A 20,529-nucleotide genomic window follows, 5' to 3' on the forward strand; every position below is an offset into this window, starting at 1 on the left:
ATGTGCTGGCCTCCACAGACATGGCTTCCTTCCCCACCTGCCTGACGCGTTGCCGCCATTTCTCATGGTGGATTTGCCGAGAGATGGCGTTGGCCATGCTGGACGGGCGAGGAGGGGCTAGCGATGATAGTGGCGCCATATCCGAATGGTTTCCGTCAAGCCAACCTGTATCAGGCTGGCTCGCCAGGCAACCCAGGCTGCTACAATGCTGGAGAACTCCTTCTTCTACTCGCAAGAGGCTATGGTGGGTGTTGTACAAGGAGGAGATGGATAACGGAAGTGCGGTGTGGTTATAGCCCTGGCCACGTTTATATAGCAGACGAATTCGAGGAGCCAGTCAGAGAGGTGTTTAATGTTGGCCGACACATGAATGGACGTGTGGCTCTCGGGATGCCAAAGTAGGTTCCTCGGCACACACACGCCGGTTTAATGTAGGTAGGCGGGCATACAAATGCAGTTTCAATGCGGAGAGAAGGCATGCGCAACAGACGAGCAGCGGGCAACGCTCTTGGCTGGTGAGCCGCTTCAATGCCGGCTCTAGTGAGCGGCCGCTTCCGCTCTGGGCCGGCATGAATAATGCGGGCAGCTGGCTTCGGGCACGAATGCGTGCAGATGCGGGAGAGGCCAGGGCAGTCGGAAGTGGGCATGACAGTGGTCCGGAAACCCGTAAAAGCCCTCCCCCGTCACACACACACACACACACTTTATTTCCGGTTTGCGTGGAAAAACACGGTCGTACCGATACATGCCTGCAGGTGACGGCAAAACATCACCCGAATCAAGTGGTCCGAATGGTTGTGAACAAACTTTCAAAGACTAGTAAGCTTGCACGTGCAATGCAGGTCCCGATTAATATATGTACTTACTCGAACACTATGAATACTTTAAAATTCAAATTGTTCATGGAACAATTTAGCTAACTGATTCAAGTAGAGGGGAACATTTATAATTACCAATCATATACCTACACATTTTTTTCTTGGGCGACTTATTCAGAAAATCCATAATCAGTGAAAATCTGCAAACTTGCTATGTAGAGCATTGGATCGGCAGCGAATGGTGGCATATCACATGTGTGGTTCTGACCATCCACTTGAGCTTGTTTTGTAGATAACCCCTCTCAAAATTATAGGTAAATTGTTGGCTATGTCTTGGGAATGTCCGTTTCCGTTTCTACTCTATAGGAGCTGCTGAAGGGAGACAACGCAGTTGAAGGGGGGCGCCGCAGGAAGCTGGTGCGGCCAGCACCAATGCTGCATGGAGCTAGGTCGCCCCATCTTGTAACGTCACGGAAAGATGCCATAGAGGAGTTGGGCGAGCAGGTCGCCGACGCGAGCTAACGGCGCCGCTGCCCCGACGCGACAATTGTGGCTCTGCCCCCGCAGAAGGATCCGCTTCACCCTAGATGATTGTTTCGTAACCTTCATGTGTCAATATCTCAACACGTTATAGCTGCACTGAATTTTCTACTGTAGTTCTTCCGAGCTGGTGCAAGCTTCTGAGCTTGGAGATCTCCTGAATTTGTATGCACCAAGCTATTTTGATTTGTTAAAAGTGACAATCAAAATGCATTTTGGTGGAGTCTTTTCACAGCTTCCGTTTCGAGCGAAACATAAAGATAGAGAGAAGCTAAATCTTTCATCTTGCAAAGAGAGGATTCAGACAAATTAAACTACCCTTATTTTGATAAAGTAAACTTTGACAGTGTAATGAAGTTCTTTCATGTTGAAAATTTAACAATGCCTGTGTCTCTCCCGAGAGAATGTTGAAGCTCTAGACAACATTACAAGTGTTAAGTTTCAACTAATAATAATCAAAAGGAACAAGTTGGAAGCTCAAGAAATTCACATATGTTTATAATTAATTGCATTTGACTTGAATTGATAAATCACATATAGAATTCAAAATGATAATACGTGAATTTCCTCGTCTTCTTCCATAGAAAAATAACTATGGGATCCTAAATTTACAGTCTAGATGCCTTTTATGTCTTCTAAGAAAAAACTAAACAACTAAAAATCAACATTTCAAAATAAAATATCCATTCTAAATAATCTATCAGTGGCATCAGCTACATAATGTGCTGTGAATTATACTTACATGAAAAAATGTGTGACATATTTAAATAAATTATTATTTTAAAGCTATATGAACCCAACTAAAAGAACACAATAACTGGTGTAGCATGAATCTTTGTTTAGTCCCATACAAGACTATTTTTCAAAGGCTTTGGTAAGAATGCTTGATATTTCCCTTTGTAAGAAGAAGAAACTTGCAACTTCATGCGTCCAGCACACATATGAAATACACCCCTGAGCCAGTTCAAAAACAAGACTACTGTGTAGTCTGAGAAAATATTTTTCAAAATAGTCGCTTACAAAATCATCATCTAATGTTGACAAGAAGCATCTGCGGCAGCCATCTCAATCCCTTGTATTTATCTATTTGGAAGGACAAGGGCAACAATAGATTGGATCATGGGTTTTGCAAAGCTGAAATTTCAGCAAATCTTTGCATTTTTCGTGTTTCAGAGAGAAGAATAATAAATGATATGTAGATTAAAGGAAGAAATTTTATTGTAGGTGACCAAAAAACAACATTCTTTTGCTTTGTACTAAGAAAATGCTAATCAAGAAAACAATGGTAGAATTTATCATCAAGTCTTTAATTGGATCGATCCACTATCCATAAGCAAAACATACCCAAGTATGGAGTGAAAACCAGTGAGAAAAATGTGAGTGCAAGCATTAGCCATAGGCCTCCTTGTTCTTGTTTTTGCAGCTTTGCAAATTCAACACCACAATCACAACACTCTATATTCAGTATGAATAAGTGTAATTTTGAAACAACAAGAGCAAATTTTACCGGCTATAAATTGCTTCCATCATGTGACCATGTAGCCTCGCACGAGCATGATATATGTCACTTGAACAGCTGGAACGGAAGGGGGGGAAATATTTGAAATCAGAACCCCAAGGACGGCAAGAACCAACATTTGATAGGAAGACAACCCATTTTTACCCCACAAGGTATGTGAAGAAAAACATACTTCTCCATGTTGGATTTGTGCTGCGCTATGGCCGCACTAGCGAACACCAAAGAAAAATGAAGTTATACCTTGCCTTTCTGAGAGAGTTTGTGAAGACCTGTAAGAGATGACACCTAATGCTATAATTTAGGAACAAACCGGTATAAGGCACTACATGCTGACATTCTGTCGAAGAGGCAGTGTTGACCATCATACTACTTGCTTTCTGAACTACTGAAAATTTAAGCAAAAGTATAAAGGAACCAAAGAGGCAATCGGATTTCCCTAGATTGGTTCATCCACGAATATAATATTATGTGCTATAAAAACAGAAAAATAGAAATGGCTGTCTTTTCATTCCTACAGAAATGGTACTAAAATTACCGGGCTTGTTGTCAACACCAGATAAAATCCATGTGCTACATGTTCCGGTTACCTGGCTTGTTGTCAATACCAGACTAAAATTGTACAGAGATGTATGCTTATAGGTGTAGTTTCTCAGAAGAATGGCTCATCATGTAAAAGTAGAATAATTTGTACAGTTGTACATATGAGTACATTGCATTGACTATACTTTATTCTATCACATCACATTCTTTTTTAGGAACAGATAAGAACAAACTTGCTTGCTTACATCAGACCTGCAGCTTCCTTGGTGGCAAACAGTAAATTGTTTCAACCTTCATTGTACAACAACCAACAGTCATACTCTTGAATCCAGGAAAGCTAGGTGAGTAAGTAGGTGATTAAGAAACATAAAGTACAAAAGAAATACATTCAGTTTTTCTGTTGCGTGAGAAAAAAAGAAAGAATAGAGAAGCAATATAGCTATTCTCGCGTTGCTGATCTGAAAAGATAGAACCCACATTTCTTCAGTGTTTAACATGGAGACGACAAACATGTGAATTAGCCGTTTTCGCATCTAATCCACGTTGCCCATTCAAAAATTTAGGATTGAATAAATGATGTATACAACTACCACTGGACTGAGAAGGCAAGTATTATAGATTTTTTGTGTGCAGGCAAATGTTCAAGAGCTCAGAAGATAGAACAATGTTAGCACTCAAAAGCTCAGAGATATGAAATATTAGAACATAAGCATTCAAAGAAAGTGGCTCACCTGGCATAAAATTCACAAACATATGCTATGAAGCCTGCATATTGTACCTACTTCCTGTGTAGAAGAAATAGAACAGTTTGATATGAGGGAAACTTTCTATGAAAATATTCACATGATATGTTTACAAAAAACACGTGGCCACAATAAATCTCAGCTTTCTTACATGACCAAGAATAGTGTTAAATCAATGCTTCAGTAGTAATTCACTGAAAAATAACATATCTAGAAATAACATGAGGGAGAGGAGTTTATCCTTCACTACGTCATATAGATCACCTTGATTCACCTCACCTGCAACCTGCTTGGATTTCATATCAAACACCCTTGTCAACATGACACATAAAAGATCTTCAGAAACAACATGAGAGAGAAAGAGAGAGAGAGAGAGAGAGAGAGAGAGAGAGAGAGAGAGGTGGTTAAGTTAGCAAATGGTAATAAGAAGGGTAAATCATGAACCAAAAATCAATGTAGAAAAAAAAACTGCAGCAACACCAATCGTTTAGTCAACTTTGTATCCAATTAGGAGCCATATTAAACAATAGAATAAACAAAAAAGGAACTCAGGAATCCTAATTACCTCCGTATTGGGAGAGTTGAGGGTGAAGCATGAGGGGGAGACCCTGTGATGGCGAGTGGCGGGGCAGCGAGGAGGCGAACGGGGCAGAGGGATCGTCACGTCGACGCAGCTCTCGCCGCGGCCGTCGTGAAGACGCTCACCGGCAGCCATCGGGTAGGCTAGCGAGACGATGAGCGCGTGAGGGCGGATGTCTTCCGGGTCGTTCCGCGTCCCCTGCCGGCTGCCTTCTGCCGCCCCTCCCAAAGAATCCTCGGCTGTCAGTGCCTTTGGGAGGAGGCCATCGGCGGACGGCGACAGGGTGGAGCAGCGGGCGGAGGATCAGCGGCGACGAAGGCCGAGTTGTGCGGCGGCAGCGGCGGAGGCCAAGCGGAGCGGGCGGTGGTGGGCTATTGGTCCGGCGGGGGAGTGGAGGAGCGTGCGTGCGGGGGTTGGTTGACTGGGGACGTGCGTAGGCGAGCGGGCGATTTTTTGGGATCGATCGCGGCAGGCGTGGGAGGAAAGGCTTACGAACCGTGTGGTGGGGATTGTGTGATTATAGTGGTAGTAGATTAACCTAATGGCATGGTGGGTAATTAAAGCATAAAACAGTTTAGTAGGCCGGAGGGATGTAGACCATCGAATTGCAGGTTTTGATGGATAGAATGATTTGGTTCTCCGCCCTCTCGTGCTTTTATAGGAGTAGTAGATGAGTTAAAAAATATTGAACCTCCACAGTCCACACGCCACTTCGTGGCTCTTGGTTGGCGGTAAGAAACAACTCTAATTTTCATGGGGATGGAGTTGATTCCTATTCCTTCAATAACACCATTGATCAACCCACAAAAAAATAAAATAAACAACACCATTGATCAGCTAGCTCTTCTAGAATTGTCCTTAGTCGATAGTCAATTTACTTGGTCAAGCAAATGATCTAACCCAACATCCGAAAGGCCGTACCAAGTTTAGATACATTCATATCTATATAAATTTAAGACAAGTAATTTAGAACGAGGGTTTTAAGCAATCTTTCTTCTCTAACCCACTTTTGCCTCAGATCATGTTTAAAATATTGTATTTCTGTTTTTTCTGATTTGAAAAATTCCGGACCTTCTCCCCGGCCTGTAATTCTATAGTCACTAATATTTTACGAGCAGTTAGTTAATGATCCGCTCGCGGGAATTCCCTATTTCATGCGCGTTGCAGCAAATTGCCGTTCCTTCGCACAGGAGATCGACGAGCTATCGTGTTATGGGCCGGTCAATTGAAGTTATGCGTTCAACAGAATCCCGATTTTGGGAACCTTCCAGAAGGTTCTTGAACTGTTTATTTTTCTTTACTGGGTTATTCCGGTTTTCTTGTTTTTTGTTTTTTCATATATTGAAATTTTTCAAAAAATGTTCAAACTCTTAAAAAATTGTGCAGGATCTTGCAATTTGTGTTGCTTTTTCAAATTAGGAACATTTAAAAAATATATATCTTCAGAAATTTCCAAATTTGACTATGTTTTAAAAACTTTCAGAGTCACAAAAATTATTCGTAATTTAAAATAAAATGTTCACATTTTTCCAAGAATTTTTGAATTTTTTAAGAAATATTTGGAACTTCAAATTTTGTCCACATTTTTCAAAATAAGTTCGTATTTATGAAAAATATTTTTAATTTTGAATTTATTTTATGTTTTTTAATAAATTTTCAGAATTTCTAAAAAGTAAAAAATTAGGAAATGTTGGCGTTTAAAAAAGAAAGTAAATATATGTTGCCAAATTTGAAAATGGTTCAGAAAAATTAAAAATGTTTGCATTTTCAAAATTAATCTAAATTTAAAATAAAAATAAAAGCTGATACAAAATCGTGTGCTACAGTATTCCAGGTCACTGCAATGCTCAGGTCGGTACACCTCCTTCGCCAAAAAACGATGGAACGCAGTTTAATGGGCCAGCCCAGTCGCTCGCGCCTGTGCAAATTGAGTGCAATTCGACGCAGAGAGCGTCAGTGGCCCTCGTCGCCGACAAATTAAACAAACCAGAACGGATTCTCAAAACTTGGGGCAAGAAACTGAAGCCAATTTGTCAGCGTTTTTTCTTTCTGTAAACTAGTAATTCAGATTCCTCGATTTGCTAGGAGATTTTTGACCCCTCGTGACCTTAAAAAGTAAACTTAGGACTGTCATTATCGATATCCTTCAACGGAAAGCCCGACAAAGAATTGCCTCATGGAAGTAACGATGCCATTGACGGTGACGAAAACACATTTTTTCCATGCCTTCGCCACTCAACGCTTTAGGAACAATAAAATTCCAGTCCTTACCGATCAAGGCACGCAACACTCCTCCATGAGCAGAAGGAAAGAAAAATCCTCAAAACCTTTTTCTAGAAGCTAACTGGGAAATGAAAAACGTTATCTGGAATTTTGACCTCCTCTCGCTATATGATTCACCCTTGTCTCAACTCCGGGCCCTTGACCTCCCATTCACCGAACAACAAATTTACGATGTATTTCTGTACATGAATCCAAATGCAAGTCCGGGCCCGATGGGTATGAATCTTCATTCTTTCACAAGTTCTGGCACTGCGCACTTCCTCCATGGTGAAGGGAGCATCGATATTAGTTAGGTACAATTTTTAAAAATCTAGCACTCGCTTTCCCCATGATATTGGAGAAGTGATCATGTATAATTCCCTTCTTTTCTCATGTTCGGTGACCCAACCATTGTTATGCTTCAACTGGTGTATGTGATTCTTTCTTCTATCGCATTAATTCGTCTATGGGAGTATTTGGTGTTCGCATCTCCCTCTTTCAAATTTGCAATAAGAGCACTTTTTTTTTCTCGAACAATCAAGGACCGCCAAGCTCACCACCCTTTTCGTCTGCTCCTTTCAATTTACTACTTCCTCTTTATCTCATTGTTGTGTCTTTGCAGCTTGTTTGTAGTTCTACTAGTGCATGCTTGTTTAAAAAAAAAAAGAGGAATACCCCCGGCCTCTGCATCAATCGATGCATACAGCCATATACAGTGCATGCTTGTAAATACAGTAGATGGGTTTTTTTTCAGAAAGAAATCATAGGACGAGGGATTCCACAAACGATCCCTTTGACCTAAGCTCGCCTGTCTATCTGATACGGGGTGGTGGGCGTGAGATGAATCCACATAAGAAACGATATACAGTTTGGGAGGTAGGGAGCTAGAGAAAGCAACAGCAGAAGAAAAGGGGACGGCCTGCCTAGAGGCAGAAGAAAAGGAGCAAGCCGGAACCGGAGAGTTCAATTCTTGAGCTTGATAGGATCAGCTGAGCTGACAGAGCATTTGACATAAAGTTGAAGCCACTAGCCGAGTACTGTGATAAACAGATCAGGATGTAGTACCTCACTTGTTGACAATAATAAGCTGCTGAAAATTCTGAGTTGTCACCAACACCAATACATGTATCCTCAGCTCCAGCTTTTGTGGAACAAAAATCAGCTGACTGACGCTCGCTGATCATAATGTTACTGGCCATGCACACGGCAATGAGAAACCTTACCCGACTGATCATAGCAATAAGGTGATTACAGGAAATGGCTGAAACGACCCGGTGCCGCATCTCATGACCTATCACAAGTCTGAAGAAGTGAAGATGAGGCAACATTGTACACCTGATATTCTCTTGCTGCTGTTAATACAAAGAAAACCCGATTTTTAGCCTGATGACGTCCAAGACTTGAATAAAAAAAAAGATGCTATCCGGATGATAACCCGATATTTTATTTTGAGTTTTAGAAAGAAACATAGATGGACTACCGTTAGTAGCCTTTTCTTTCTGTTCACTCCAGAATTTGCTTTCACTGGTTTCTCAAAACTAACAGCAGCTGCCGCCCTAATACATAAATTAGGAAGCCGACGGTGTTCTTTAGGGAATCTGGAGAAGTCTAGGCATCTTAAGAGTTTGCCCATCTTGCTTGGATGGTGGAGAGGGAGTTTTTTCAGACATAGGTTTCACAGTAGAATTGCAAAATTAGTTCAGGATGTAAACAAATATATATTATAACAGAATATCATCGTGTATGCTCTGTAGGGAAAGATTGATGCTTCCACACGTTTACTCTTATACTATAAGTTTATATATCTCTGCTTTATGTTATCGGCACGCTGCATTGAGAATGTGTTCGAATGGATCAGTATTCGCTGCATACGTTTTCATGTCAATTTATGGGTCTCTGCTTACGGGAAGGAGAGAGTACTCTGATCTGGGACTTCCAGACCATGCATGGCGATGGCGTACACTGCTTGAAGAATGACCACAACTTAAATGGTACAGCCATCCTTTGTCACTAAATCTATGATCACATACATATAGTAACTGCTGGTGTTACCATCTTGCAATACAAGGCCAAACAGCAAAGAAACAAGGACAGCCAACTAAACATAACAGATTAAAACTACTCCCTCCGTCCCACAATATAAGACGTTTTTGCTAGCTGTTTTAGCTTGCAAAAACATCTTATATTGTGGGACTGGGGGAGTAGCATCCAAGCCCAATAGAACAGAGAAAATACATCATGCAAGATATGAAACATGTGCTTAGACACCATCTCCTTTGTCCTAGTAAAATCCTCAGTGGGCCAGAAAACATTCCATCACTAAATGAAGTAGAACGCCGGGACAACATCATAGGCTAGATACAAAAGCTTGGGCTTGTAAAGAAGGCAATACAATTTTCAAGATGGGCATCAACTACATCATAGAAAGGCTTGGAGGCTTTACTGGCTAGCACCACAGGTTGGTGGTCTTGGCAGCCCAAGTTCTAATTAAATTTGGTATATAGCATCTCCTAGACCCTTCTCTTCACACGTTGAGCATCCGCTGGAGGGCAAGTCAAAGGGGTCATCCATTGACAAATCATGGGTATCCCTGTTGTGTGTGAAATCATCGCTAGTGCCACATCTCATTTCAATTCGAGCATCTGGAGAAGCTCTACTTGTGACTCGTAGCAGGCTGAGTTGATGAGCAAACCATCCGTGCTGGCGGTGGTAAGGCAATGTGATTTTCATTTCCTCTAGCCCTTTTGTATTCAGAACAAAGAACCTGGCAAAGTCAACATATGAACTCTTGCTGCCGACATAATTCTTCAACACCACTTTTTTTAGATGAAGCTCAAGACATTCAATCGGGTCCAGCGTGTCATACTTCCGGGCATTCATATACTCCCCTGGGTCGTCTGAAGGTAACCGGAACTGGAGATAGAGAGAGAGAAAAACAATACAAAAAAAAATTGCCAACTGGTTAGCAAGACAATAGACAATGGCTAGATTACACGTCAATCAAATGCTTATTTTGACATTAAAAGCAAGCGACAATGTTTTATACTCACAATGACATACAACTTCTCCAAGCAAGGGAAGCACTTGAGGAAGTTAACCACTGCATCCAGATTAGGGCCAGTAGAGCTGAGAGCCAAAACCCTCATGGTGTGCATTTTGGTTGTCAAACTGACAGCAACCCCTTCCTGCAGAACAAAGTGCAAACATAAGATTAATAGCCTGCACACAAGAATGTCAAACGCAATTGATGAAGGCTGCTGCTGCTACCTGAATAATTGAACTTCCAAGTTGGAATTCGGGTATGACTTCAGACAGGAGCATACCGAATATCTCCAGTTTAGGCGCGCAGATTATCCGGATGACCACTTTGCTGCCCGTTGAATTAAGCGGCAGCAATCTCTCAAGGCAAGGGGCGTCCTCGATGACTAACTCTTGCAAAAAGATACCAGTGCCTCCATTCCACCAGTCGACGAAAAATCCCAAACTCCTAAGAGTTTGGGAGCTGATGCAGAGGCGAGCAATGCCCCGATTTTCCTTGAGCTCGAGGCTTTCCAAGGCAGAGCAGCCAGAGAGCAAGCTCTGGAGAACGTCCTCCGAGATGATGACCTTTTTCAGGGTCAGCTGCTCGAGGCAGGGGAACTGGAGGGACAGCTGCGCGATCGAGTTGGGGAAATGGAATCCGTGGAATTTGGCCACGCGGAGAGTGGGCGAGAATCGGAACGCCGACAAGGACAATGGACGCCGGCCGAGCCAGAACATGCAGGTGAGCTCGAGCTCCTGCAGATTGTCCAGGGATTGGGAGCTAAGCCAGCCATCGATCTCGTCGCCGCTGCAGTCGGTGAAGAGGCGGACGGAGAAGCGTCGTGCGGGGCCGGTGTGCTCGGAGAGGATCTTTGGGATCGAGTCCTGGTTCTTGAGCTCACAGTCCAGCGCGAGGTTCAGAGGAGCGGAGCGCCAGATCGGACGCCACCGGCGGGAGAGGACCTGCGTGCGGGCGCCTTCCTTGGTGGGGAGAAGAGACACGATGCTGCCGAGGACGGCGTCGGGGACTCGGGTGATGTGATCGACGCTCCCCACATCGACATGGTCGCAGCTGCCACTCCCCGGTGGATCTTGGTCGTCGATCCTACGCTTCTTGGAAGCTTGCAGTCGATGCCGCAGCAGCCGCAGCAGCCTCCTTGCCCGCCGCCGCAGCAGTAGCAGCCGCGAAGCCATGGCTGGCGGCTTGCCGAGACGCCGTGGGAAGTTGGGGAACGGGGAACAAATCCAGGGATTGGGAACCGAGGGTTTACTATCTCTCTCTCTCTCTATCTCTTCTTTCTTTGAGAGAAATAACCGAGGGGTTTACTCAACATCGGCCTATTTGGCTACGGCTGATCAATCTGCCGCCGTCCAAATAAATTAACGGTTTGGATTTGTCTATGTCGTGGGCGATAATAAAAAATGAAATGGATAATTTGGCTCCGACTTACTTCTCTGGGCACGTCAAAGAATCAAAAAGGCAGATGAGTCCCTACAAAAAAAAAGGCAGATGAGTGACATGGGAAACTTTGGTTCACAAAGCAAAACAGAAGGCTTGATCTTTTATTTTTGCTTCTTTTTAAAATTTAATTTAGATATAAAATGATTTCAATCGAGCGGCCAATTGCACACTTGCATTGGCCGCCTCGACTTTTTCATCTCGGGCCCTTGCTGGCTGGCCCTACATAAATCTTTCCCCTTGCCTTATCATTATCTATTTGTCTACCTGATTGATCCCCATCCTTCATCTCTCTTACCTCCCACTCCACGTCATTGTCACCTCCCAAACCTCGTTCGTGCCACTCACCTCCTCATCTCAAGGACGTCTATCGACCACCACCCGTTAATCTTGGCACCACAGGCTGTCGCAAGGGCGTTGCCGTGTTGCCGCACCCTCGAACCAACGTGGTGCAAGGGGTTGCCCACTGCTGCAACCCACAGGACCATTGCGTCCTCATCGGATGCAGGCTAGCAATGCACTGCGAGAAGTGAAGCGGGTTGCTACTAGCAGAGATGCTTGGTGCTGCATGCGGCACCCACACTTGTTGAGAGTCGACTGACGTCCACTGCAGCGGAGCCCAGGCGCACAAGCTTGACTGTCAGTGTCACGAGCTACAATGACAATGTTGCAACCCCAACTAATGATGTTGTGATCGGTCCGCGTGACCTAGTCGGCGATGTTGCGGACGGTTGGTGATGGTGCGGCGAGCGGCCGGCCAGGATGCAATGACGCTGATTTGCATTGATGTTGCGATGGCGAGACTGTGGTGTTGCGACTTTGGCCACTGGATGCTGCGAGCGGCACAACTGATGATGTTGCATTTGCAAGCAGCCAGGCCAGCAGCAGCGTGGCAAGTCATCAGGTTGCGTGGCGGGGCATGGGTGACGGTGTTGCGTTTAAAGCGGGAAGGAAGCTGTGAGCAAGTTTTGTCGTTTGCATGCACAAGATCCAATGTTTAGACCGTAGGTAATCCTACGGCTTGCAAGGTGGCCCATATAGGTGGCATCTCTCGGCCTTTAATTTACCGCTTCCGTTTCATATCGTTGCTATTTTCACAACTTGTTTGTATAAATGTACAATAGCTGGATTTTTCAGAAGAAAATACTCTTTCCTTTCCAAAATACAAGGTGTCCTACTTTTTCAAAAAAACAAACTTCTTAAACTTTGATCAAGTTCATTGAGAAAAATACTAATACATGCAATATCAGATCAGTACCATTAAAATGGTCACGAAATATATTTTCATATTTTGAATGTATTGTAGATGTTGATATGTTTTGCTATAAACTTAATCAAACACAGAAAATTTGACTTGTAGAAAAACTGATGCACTTTACATTTTGAATAGGAGGAAATAGTAGGACATTTTCGCAGACAAGATGATCTAAACTCACTTATCTATATACAGGTTGGGGGTGTCACCAAGACGTGCATCAGAAAAGATAGTTTTAGAGCAAGAAAAGGGGATGACTAACCAGAGACAGATTAAGCAAGCCGGGAACTAGAGTTCAGTTCTCGATGCTGAGCTGACACAGCATTTGGCCAAAAAAGGCTGACGCCTTGGGGGTGCAATCTTTACAAGTCCCTACTTCTACTGCACTTGTACATAAAACCAGACAACAATATTTGGTTGGGTAAACAAACAGGATGTAGGTACATCACTTGTTGGCATAAACGTGATTTGAGTTGAGAATAATTATAATAGGCGGCTGCAAATTCTGAGTTGTATCTATAGAATAACTAACTAGCCCGTTCCTACTGCGAACACTAATACATATCCTCCTGGAGACAACAGTTCCAAGTGGGGAACATCAAATTTACTAATAGTATGAACTAAGCAGCTGACTAACACTAGCTGCTGCATAAAAATGCCTTCCCTGGCGATGCACACGGCAACAAGAAACTTTACTCATCTGATCAGTGAGCACAAAGCAACTACAGGAAATAGCACAAACGCCCCGGCAGGCATTGCCACATCTCATGGGTACTCTTACCTATCACAAGTCTGATGATGATGCAACATTGTACACTTGTTATTCTCTTGTTGCTGTTAATACAACGAAACAGAAAATAACTATTTTTGGCTTGATGATGCTCAAGACTTGGATAGAAATAAATATGTTCCGGATGATAGCTCGCTATTTTATTTTATTTTTTGAGTTTTAGAAATGGACTGTCATCTTCAGCAAAGAAACGAGGATTACTTCCTAGACATAACAGATTAAAAAGTACTCCCACCGATCCAATATTAATTCTCACAAACTTAGTACAACTTTGTACTAAATATGTGACAATTAATATGGATCGGAGGGAGTAGCATCCAAGCGCAACAGAACAGAAAATAAACCACTAAGGAACCCCATCAGGCGCAACAGAACAGAAAATAAACTACTTATGAACCGCTTCAAGCATGATAGAACAGAAAACACATTATGCAAGTTCAGATTTCAAGCATGAACTTAGACACCACCTCCTTTGTCCTGGTACAATTCTGAGTGGGTCACAAAACATTCCATCGCTTAATGAACTACTCCCTCCGATCCATATTACTTGGCACACACCTAGTACAACTTTAGTACAAAGTAATACTAAGTGTGCACCAATTCATATGAATTGGAGGGAGTACATCCTTTCTTACAGCATCATAAGGCTGGGACAATATTAAAGGCTAGAAATAAAAGCTTGAGCTTTCAAAAGAAGGCAAGTCAATTTTCAAGATGGGTATCAACTACACCCGAGAAAGGCTTGGGCTTACTGGCTAGCACCACAGGTTGGTGGTCTTGGCAGCCCAATGTTTTACTTAAATTTGGTATACCGCATCTCCTAGACCCTTCTCTTTACACTTTGAGCATCCTCTGGAGGGCAAATCAAAGGGATCCTCCATTGACAAATCATGGGTATGCCCGTTGTGTGTGAAATCATCCTTAGTGCCACATCTCAGTTCAATTCGAGCATCTTGAGAAGCTCTACCGCTGCTTTGTAGCGTATCGAGTTGATTAGTAGTAATTAGTGATACTAGCTAGCGATGTAGTACCTCACTTGTTTGCAATTCTACAGGGCTGCTGCAAATTCAGACTTGTCACCAATACATGTATCCTCAGCTCCAACTTTTGTGGAACAAATCAGCTAGCTGACACTAGCTGTTGCATCATAATGTACTGGTCATGCAAGAAACACGAGTAAATTGCAAAAAACCATCATAATTGGGGACCCTAATTCAAAAAACCGCCGTCATTCGTTTTTTTTTTAAACCCACCAAAATTATGATGACAGTTTTCAAAAAACGCTGATGACCGAATTAGAGCCGTTTGACAGAAACTGGCAGCTGGGTCCCACCTGCAAGTGATGACATGGCAAGCAAAATTGACGCCGTCTGCATGGACCGTTAATTTGACGTGGGCCCACTTGTCAACATCTCCTATCTCTCTATCCCTTTCTCTGGCATTCCACCGAGCAGTTCATGAGCTCGCCGGAGAGCTCGTTGCCGACGGCATCCAGACCAGGAAGGCGGCCTGTTCAAGAGACCAGTGGACGGCGGCAAGCGGAGGAAGCATGGGGTGGTTGGCACAGCTGGCGAAGTGGCTGGTCGTGGCCGAGCCGGGCGGCGCGGTGCGGCAGGACGCGGTGGGCGCGCGTGGAGCTGTGCAGAGCTGCGTCCATCACTGTCCCCTGGCGGTGCCAGCCGCCCCTTCCAGTCATGCCCATCGGAGTGGCGCCGGGCTGGATCTCATCATGCCCAGGAGCTACCCCACGACGCCGACGAGGTCACGAGCTGAAGAGGCTGGATCTGGCGGGTGGCATGCCCGTTACCACAGGGGGAGTGGCGGCGCGGGAGAGTGCTCCCTGGGCGGCGCGAGCGGCCAATGCAGCTTGGATCCGTCGCCGGGCGACACATTGAAGCCGGCGGTGCTCGAATCCGTCGCCGAGATGTGGAAATTGGCGGCGGTCGTGGAGCGACGGAGGAGTTGCGGCGCGGGAGATTGCTCCCTGGGCGGCCCGACGCCAGGCCGCGGCGGCTAGCCGTCGACGGGGCGGCTCCATGTGGTCCGACGACCCCCGCCGGCGGTGGGATGCTGGGAGGTGTTGAGATGTAAACGAGAGACAATCGAATAAATGTTTGGACTGTGGATTCCATTGAATGATTCTCGGTATATCTCTCCCTAATAATAAAGCACGGATTGGGTCTCCGGGTTCACCGTCACAATACGCTTTTTTCTTATGTCATAATACGCTTTTACAATTTGTATGGAAAAAATTGTAATATACACGAGGTGGTACTAATGAAATCAAGTCGTGTGCGTCGAACGATCGCACCGGCTCCCTTCCCTGCTGGGCTTGCCTGGACCCGTTTTTCTACTTGCAACGAATCAGCGGCTGGACTATCAAAAAATAAAACTATCAGAGACTCAAATTCGGAAACGATTGGTTTTTCCTTCATACTACGGTGTTTTGACTGTGACCCAGTCGAGCTCCACATCCCTCGCCGCTTCCTCAACTTATCTCAACTGCCAGCGCGCCAGAGGATGAGCAGAAGACGGAGTCGTTGCGGGCCGGCGAGCAGGTACTTATCTCAACTTCCAGCGCGCCGCCACCACCTGCCGCTCCGCTGCGTGCCGCCACCACCGCCTCGCGCGCCGCCCTGGTCGCCGCCGCCGGCCTTGCGTCGCCTCAACGCCCGACCCCCGAGTCTCGCAGGCCCGCCACACACCTACTCTCTTCCAACAATTCCGTGCATCCCGGCTCGATTACTTCAGGGAGGAGGAGGATGACGACGAGGCAGAGTTGCTGGACACGGTCACACGGCCGCCTGTCCCGGGAAGATCAGCAGCAACGGTGGCCTCTGGTGCACGCGGATGTCTGTGGAGGCGGAAATTTAATTCGACCTCACCTCGGGCTGCCGGCCTCCCCAAGTTCCTGCTGCCGGCGCCCTCCCGAAGCTCCTGCCGGCCTCCTCCCTGAGCCCCAAGCACGAACAAGGTACTGTGCTGCACACCTGAAAGTCACCCAGCTACTCCTTGTAAAGCCAAATCCCCTTTTGAAATTGAGCAGTTGACCAAATTAACTAGGAAACCCTTGACGGCAAGTTACTTTGGGATTGATAGAATCACCACAAATTGAGATGAGGCATTCAAGCGGGCTGGACACACTGACACTCGAGCAGTAGGATCCCTTGAACTGAAGAAATGAATAGGAAGATACATGCAATTTAAGGTAGGCGCACACTAACGTCTCAGTATCGGCACCATAATTTGTGTGTGTGTATGAATTTTTTAGTTTGTCTCATGATTGATGCATTCACCTTAGTACAGTATATCTTCTGTTTCATGTGTTTTCTGTGTAGAAGTTGGGTCCCGATGACCAATAAGCAAAGAACAACCTTCTCCAACTGACGGTGTTATTCTCCTAAACAATTTGCCATTTTGGTATTTGCATGGGGAATAAAGAAGAACATTCATCATTAGTACTTGAAGAGACTTGCCTGGTTGGGGCAGAACAGGATCTGCTATAGTGCATGTTACTTGACTGCTCACTGTACGACTTCAATAAAATCAAGGTCTTTTCCTGATGCAAGAAAATGTTTTCTTGCTGCAATGGTAAGCTATTCTGAATCCATCTTATAATGTGGCTGCTCATGTTTGGTGCAGACGTAGCGCATGGCAGGGAGATAAAGTGTTGAGAAAAAGGACGACGATGTAAAGGGCAGATGATAGGAGATTACTCAATAAGTATGCGGAGCTGCTATAAAGTTTCCTCCTTTCTGTATAGTTATTTCACTATCCACCTAAATGTCATCCCATGTATATGTAGGAAACTAATTTTGTGTTGCTAAATTTTCTGTATATATTTAATATTATTCACTGTTAAACTAATAATGATCGAAACAATGCTAGACTTACATGTTGATTCATCATTTGTAGACTTTTGGTTACAACGGATAGATATGAGCAGTTTAGCACTATTCTTGCTTATATATCAAAAAATATTATGATCAGCAGGCTAAATCTACCACACGGGTCGTTAGCTCTGTTACCGTAACATTGCACCATCCTAACACGCGAGGAAAATAATTTCACAAGATTCTCATATTAAGTATCTATTCAAAGAGGTATGTGACAATGTGCGGGAAGGAGAAATTCACTCGGTAACAACACCGATGCTACGGCTTGCATGCTGAGAGTTGAGACCTGGTGAGCTTACTCGTACTATTGTGTGATGTGTTAACTTACTTTTGTAGTTTCTATATGCCAACATATATCATGCTGTTTTATGGTTAGTAATATTTCAACATAATTTTTCTATTCATGCATTGAAGCAAAACTGCAGTTAGTTGCTACAGAGCTAGGAGATCTTGGTGTATAATAAAATATATTAATATGGAGGGGTTCCTTTGTCACCTGATTTGATAAGGTATATAGTACGGAAGTTTTTTTATTTCGTAATCATATTCTTGATGTACTGTTTAACGTATTTTCTTTTCAGAGATTTGCCCTTCAAATTTTCTTGTGATAGCTAATTGCCTTTCTGTAAAACTCTTTGTGCGGATTAGTTGATATGATCAATGGTCAAACTGTTTGAGTTTCAAAATCATTTTAACATTTCAAATTTGGGGGTTGTATATATACAACCGGATATCATGTGTATCATGCATAGCGATCTACTTTGTTCTATCTGTTAGCATTAATTAATGTCTACTTCTTGATTATATTTGATATACTTCAGATAGTGAGCATGATTGTGGGGATGGTGCGTATGAGGATTTTTTTCCCTTCTCCCATTGGAACACACAGGTATATTTGGGTTTATAATATGGGTTGTTGCCCCAGTTGCTTTTGCTTGGCGATAATGGCAATGCAGTTATCACCATGTTTGCACCGTTCTTCACATGCACATCCCTAGGCTCCTTATGTTACTGTTCACCATCACTGTTGATTATTTCTCCTTCTATTCTGTTATCCAATAGGTATTCTCTTACTACATATAAATTTGGAGGACAAAGCATTTATTCTGTTGATATATTAAACCCCAAATTGCTGACATTTATTCTGTTGATATATTAAACCCCAAATTGCTGACATGTAACGTCTTCTATCTGAATTTGTTTCATAAAATTAATCATTGGTTTAGTTTGATAGATTAAACCCAAATTAGTTTATGGACTGAACTAGAAATAACACAATCACATATTAGTTTTCTTTTTAAATTTCATAGTAGAGATTTAGCTGTCGATGACCCACTACACGTGGATGCCACATCCTTTCTTCCTCACCTATCGCGCGAATTTTCAATGCCGGTCCACTGCGATCAGGGTGTTGGAGGCTTTTGGGCTTGCAACTCGCATGCTTGGAGGTAAGTTTTGTAGCCTCCCATTGCAACGCACGGGCATTTGTGCTAGTATATATACAAGGGGAACAGACACGATCGTAGAGATGCAAGGGGAGAGGCGCGACGGTTGGCAATGCAACCGACGTACAGATTACAATGGGAGGATTATCTCTTTAATTAATCTATTAATTTAATCCTAACACTCCCCCTAATCCTTCTTTGTCCTTGCAACCGATCATCTCTGGAATCATCCTTGAATTAACTCTTCTCCAAAAACCCTGTGGGAAAAATGTGAGAAGTATTATAGTATGATATGTTGCTAAAACTCCTTCAAATCCAGTGAAAAAATAAGGAGAAAATGGTGCAACATATAATGGTTATTGTCTCTTTTAACTCAATACAAGAAAACCCATAGAGTTCAAAGGACAATAAATATGTCGTATATACTTTCCTAAAAACCCCGGTGTGAAAAACTGAAAGTATGACATATGATCTCATGTTGATATTACCTCATTAAAAACCTTTATGAGAACCTGTAAAGTAAACTCATGAAGGGAAAAAGAGTATAATATGATGCATTGAACAGGAACAATTCAGGAAGATACTCCCCCTGATTCTTGCAAAATTCGAAGCCGTCACCTACCAATTCCATGAACACATTTCTGGAACATAGAAGTTGGTAGAAACCCGATGAACAAATCAGTCGCATGATTTGACTTGCAAGATATGCAATATAGTGATATTGCTTATTATGTAACCTGTTTGCATCCGGGCAACACAAGAAACATTATCGTTGAGATAATGGTTGGTGGTTGTAGCCATGAGGTCTGTTTTGAAGACTTCTCATGCATGAGAGGGCTACTACACCTAGGAGGAATGCTAAGCTTGTCTACGATCTGACATAGTAGGGATCTGATCGATATATCCAACGATATCGGTGTTCACATTTCTGTGAAACTGAAAAACTAGGACAAGATGTTTGATGCCTTTGGAGATATCGAAATATATTCTTAAGTACCAATTGTGTTTGGTGGATCCAATGGCATTATGGAACGTTGAGTCCCAATATCTCATTTCCATCATCTCTTGGTCAAAATAGATCTTTCTTTACGTCTAGAGAATGAACTACCATGAGAGTTATGGGTGGATAAGATTTGTCCATAGTGAATTTCTCCAATATATTATGGATATAGATAACATAGTATACCATAATGTATGAATGAAGGTGCTCAAATTGTAGTAACGAGCGGTATTTTGGTTTACCCAAATCCTTCATTTTAAACTCCGTCATTCAGATGAATACATGTGTCGTCATTGCAGACACACAAACATGGATAATCATCATTGTAGGAGTAATCCTTGTGAATAAGGAACTCACTACGTCGGTTGTACCAAATGTACCGACAACAATAAGTCTTACACTAAGGCACGGACGGCTGACAACAAAGCTCGGCAAACAGTGACGGCAAAGACAGGGTCGGCAAACAGGTCCTTTGCCGTCTGCTTTTTATGGTGGACGGCAAAGAGCCCTTTGCCTACAGCGGCGGACGGCAAAGAGGAGGGACGGCAAAATACTGCACGTTAGTCCGTTAGGCGGCTAACGGCGGCCTTTGCCGTCCGCCAGCGGACGGCAAATTTGAGCGCCTCTTTGCCGTCCGCCAGTTGACGTCAGCAATACGTCA

General features: G+C 43.6%; 1 protein-coding gene and 1 long non-coding RNA gene across 4 annotated transcripts; one reads left to right on the plus strand and one right to left on the minus strand.

Annotated features, from left to right (window-relative positions):
- Positions 1-9,249: 9,249 nt before the first annotated feature.
- On the minus strand, positions 9,250-11,262 carry LOC119312807 (putative F-box/FBD/LRR-repeat protein At5g44950). The gene is made up of 3 exons (XM_037588608.1): positions 10,270-11,262; positions 10,053-10,187; positions 9,250-9,915 (listed from the first exon to the last, which is right to left on the minus strand). The coding sequence occupies exons 1-3, from the start codon at positions 11,215-11,217 to the stop codon at positions 9,490-9,492; spliced, it is 1,509 nt and encodes a 502-aa protein (XP_037444505.1). The 5' UTR covers positions 11,218-11,262; the 3' UTR covers positions 9,250-9,489.
- Positions 11,263-16,620: 5,358 nt separating this feature from the next.
- On the plus strand, positions 16,621-18,739 carry LOC119284562. Of its 3 annotated transcripts, XR_005139108.1 has the most exons (4): positions 16,621-16,735; positions 16,969-17,118; positions 17,518-17,712; positions 18,245-18,739. It is a non-coding gene; the product is annotated as an uncharacterized LOC119284562 (long non-coding RNA). The 3 variants fall into 3 exon arrangements; XR_005139103.1 differs by lacking the exon at positions 16,621-16,735 and having other exon boundaries at positions 16,923-17,118; XR_005139105.1 differs by lacking the exon at positions 16,621-16,735 and having other exon boundaries at positions 16,923-17,118; positions 17,521-17,712.
- The last annotated feature ends 1,790 nt before the right edge of the window (positions 18,740-20,529 follow it).

This window comes from Triticum dicoccoides, chromosome 1A (genome assembly GCF_002162155.2).
Source record: "Triticum dicoccoides isolate Atlit2015 ecotype Zavitan chromosome 1A, WEW_v2.0, whole genome shotgun sequence".
NCBI lineage: Eukaryota > Viridiplantae > Streptophyta > Magnoliopsida > Poales > Poaceae > Triticum > Triticum dicoccoides.

Excerpts from the sequence above, each read along its gene's own strand:
- LOC119312807 (XM_037588608.1), bottom strand. The coding sequence starts at position 11,217 with ATGGCTTCGCGGCTGCTACTGCTGCGGCGGCGGGCAAGGAGGCTGCTG. Across the intron at positions 10,188-10,269 it reads TTGGAAGTTCAATTATTCAG|GAAGGGGTTGCTGTCAGTTT; the intron begins GTAGCAGCAGCA and ends TTTGTTCTGCAG. Across the intron at positions 9,916-10,052 it reads TGGAGAAGTTGTATGTCATT|TTCCGGTTACCTTCAGACGA; the intron begins GTGAGTATAAAA and ends CTCTATCTCCAG.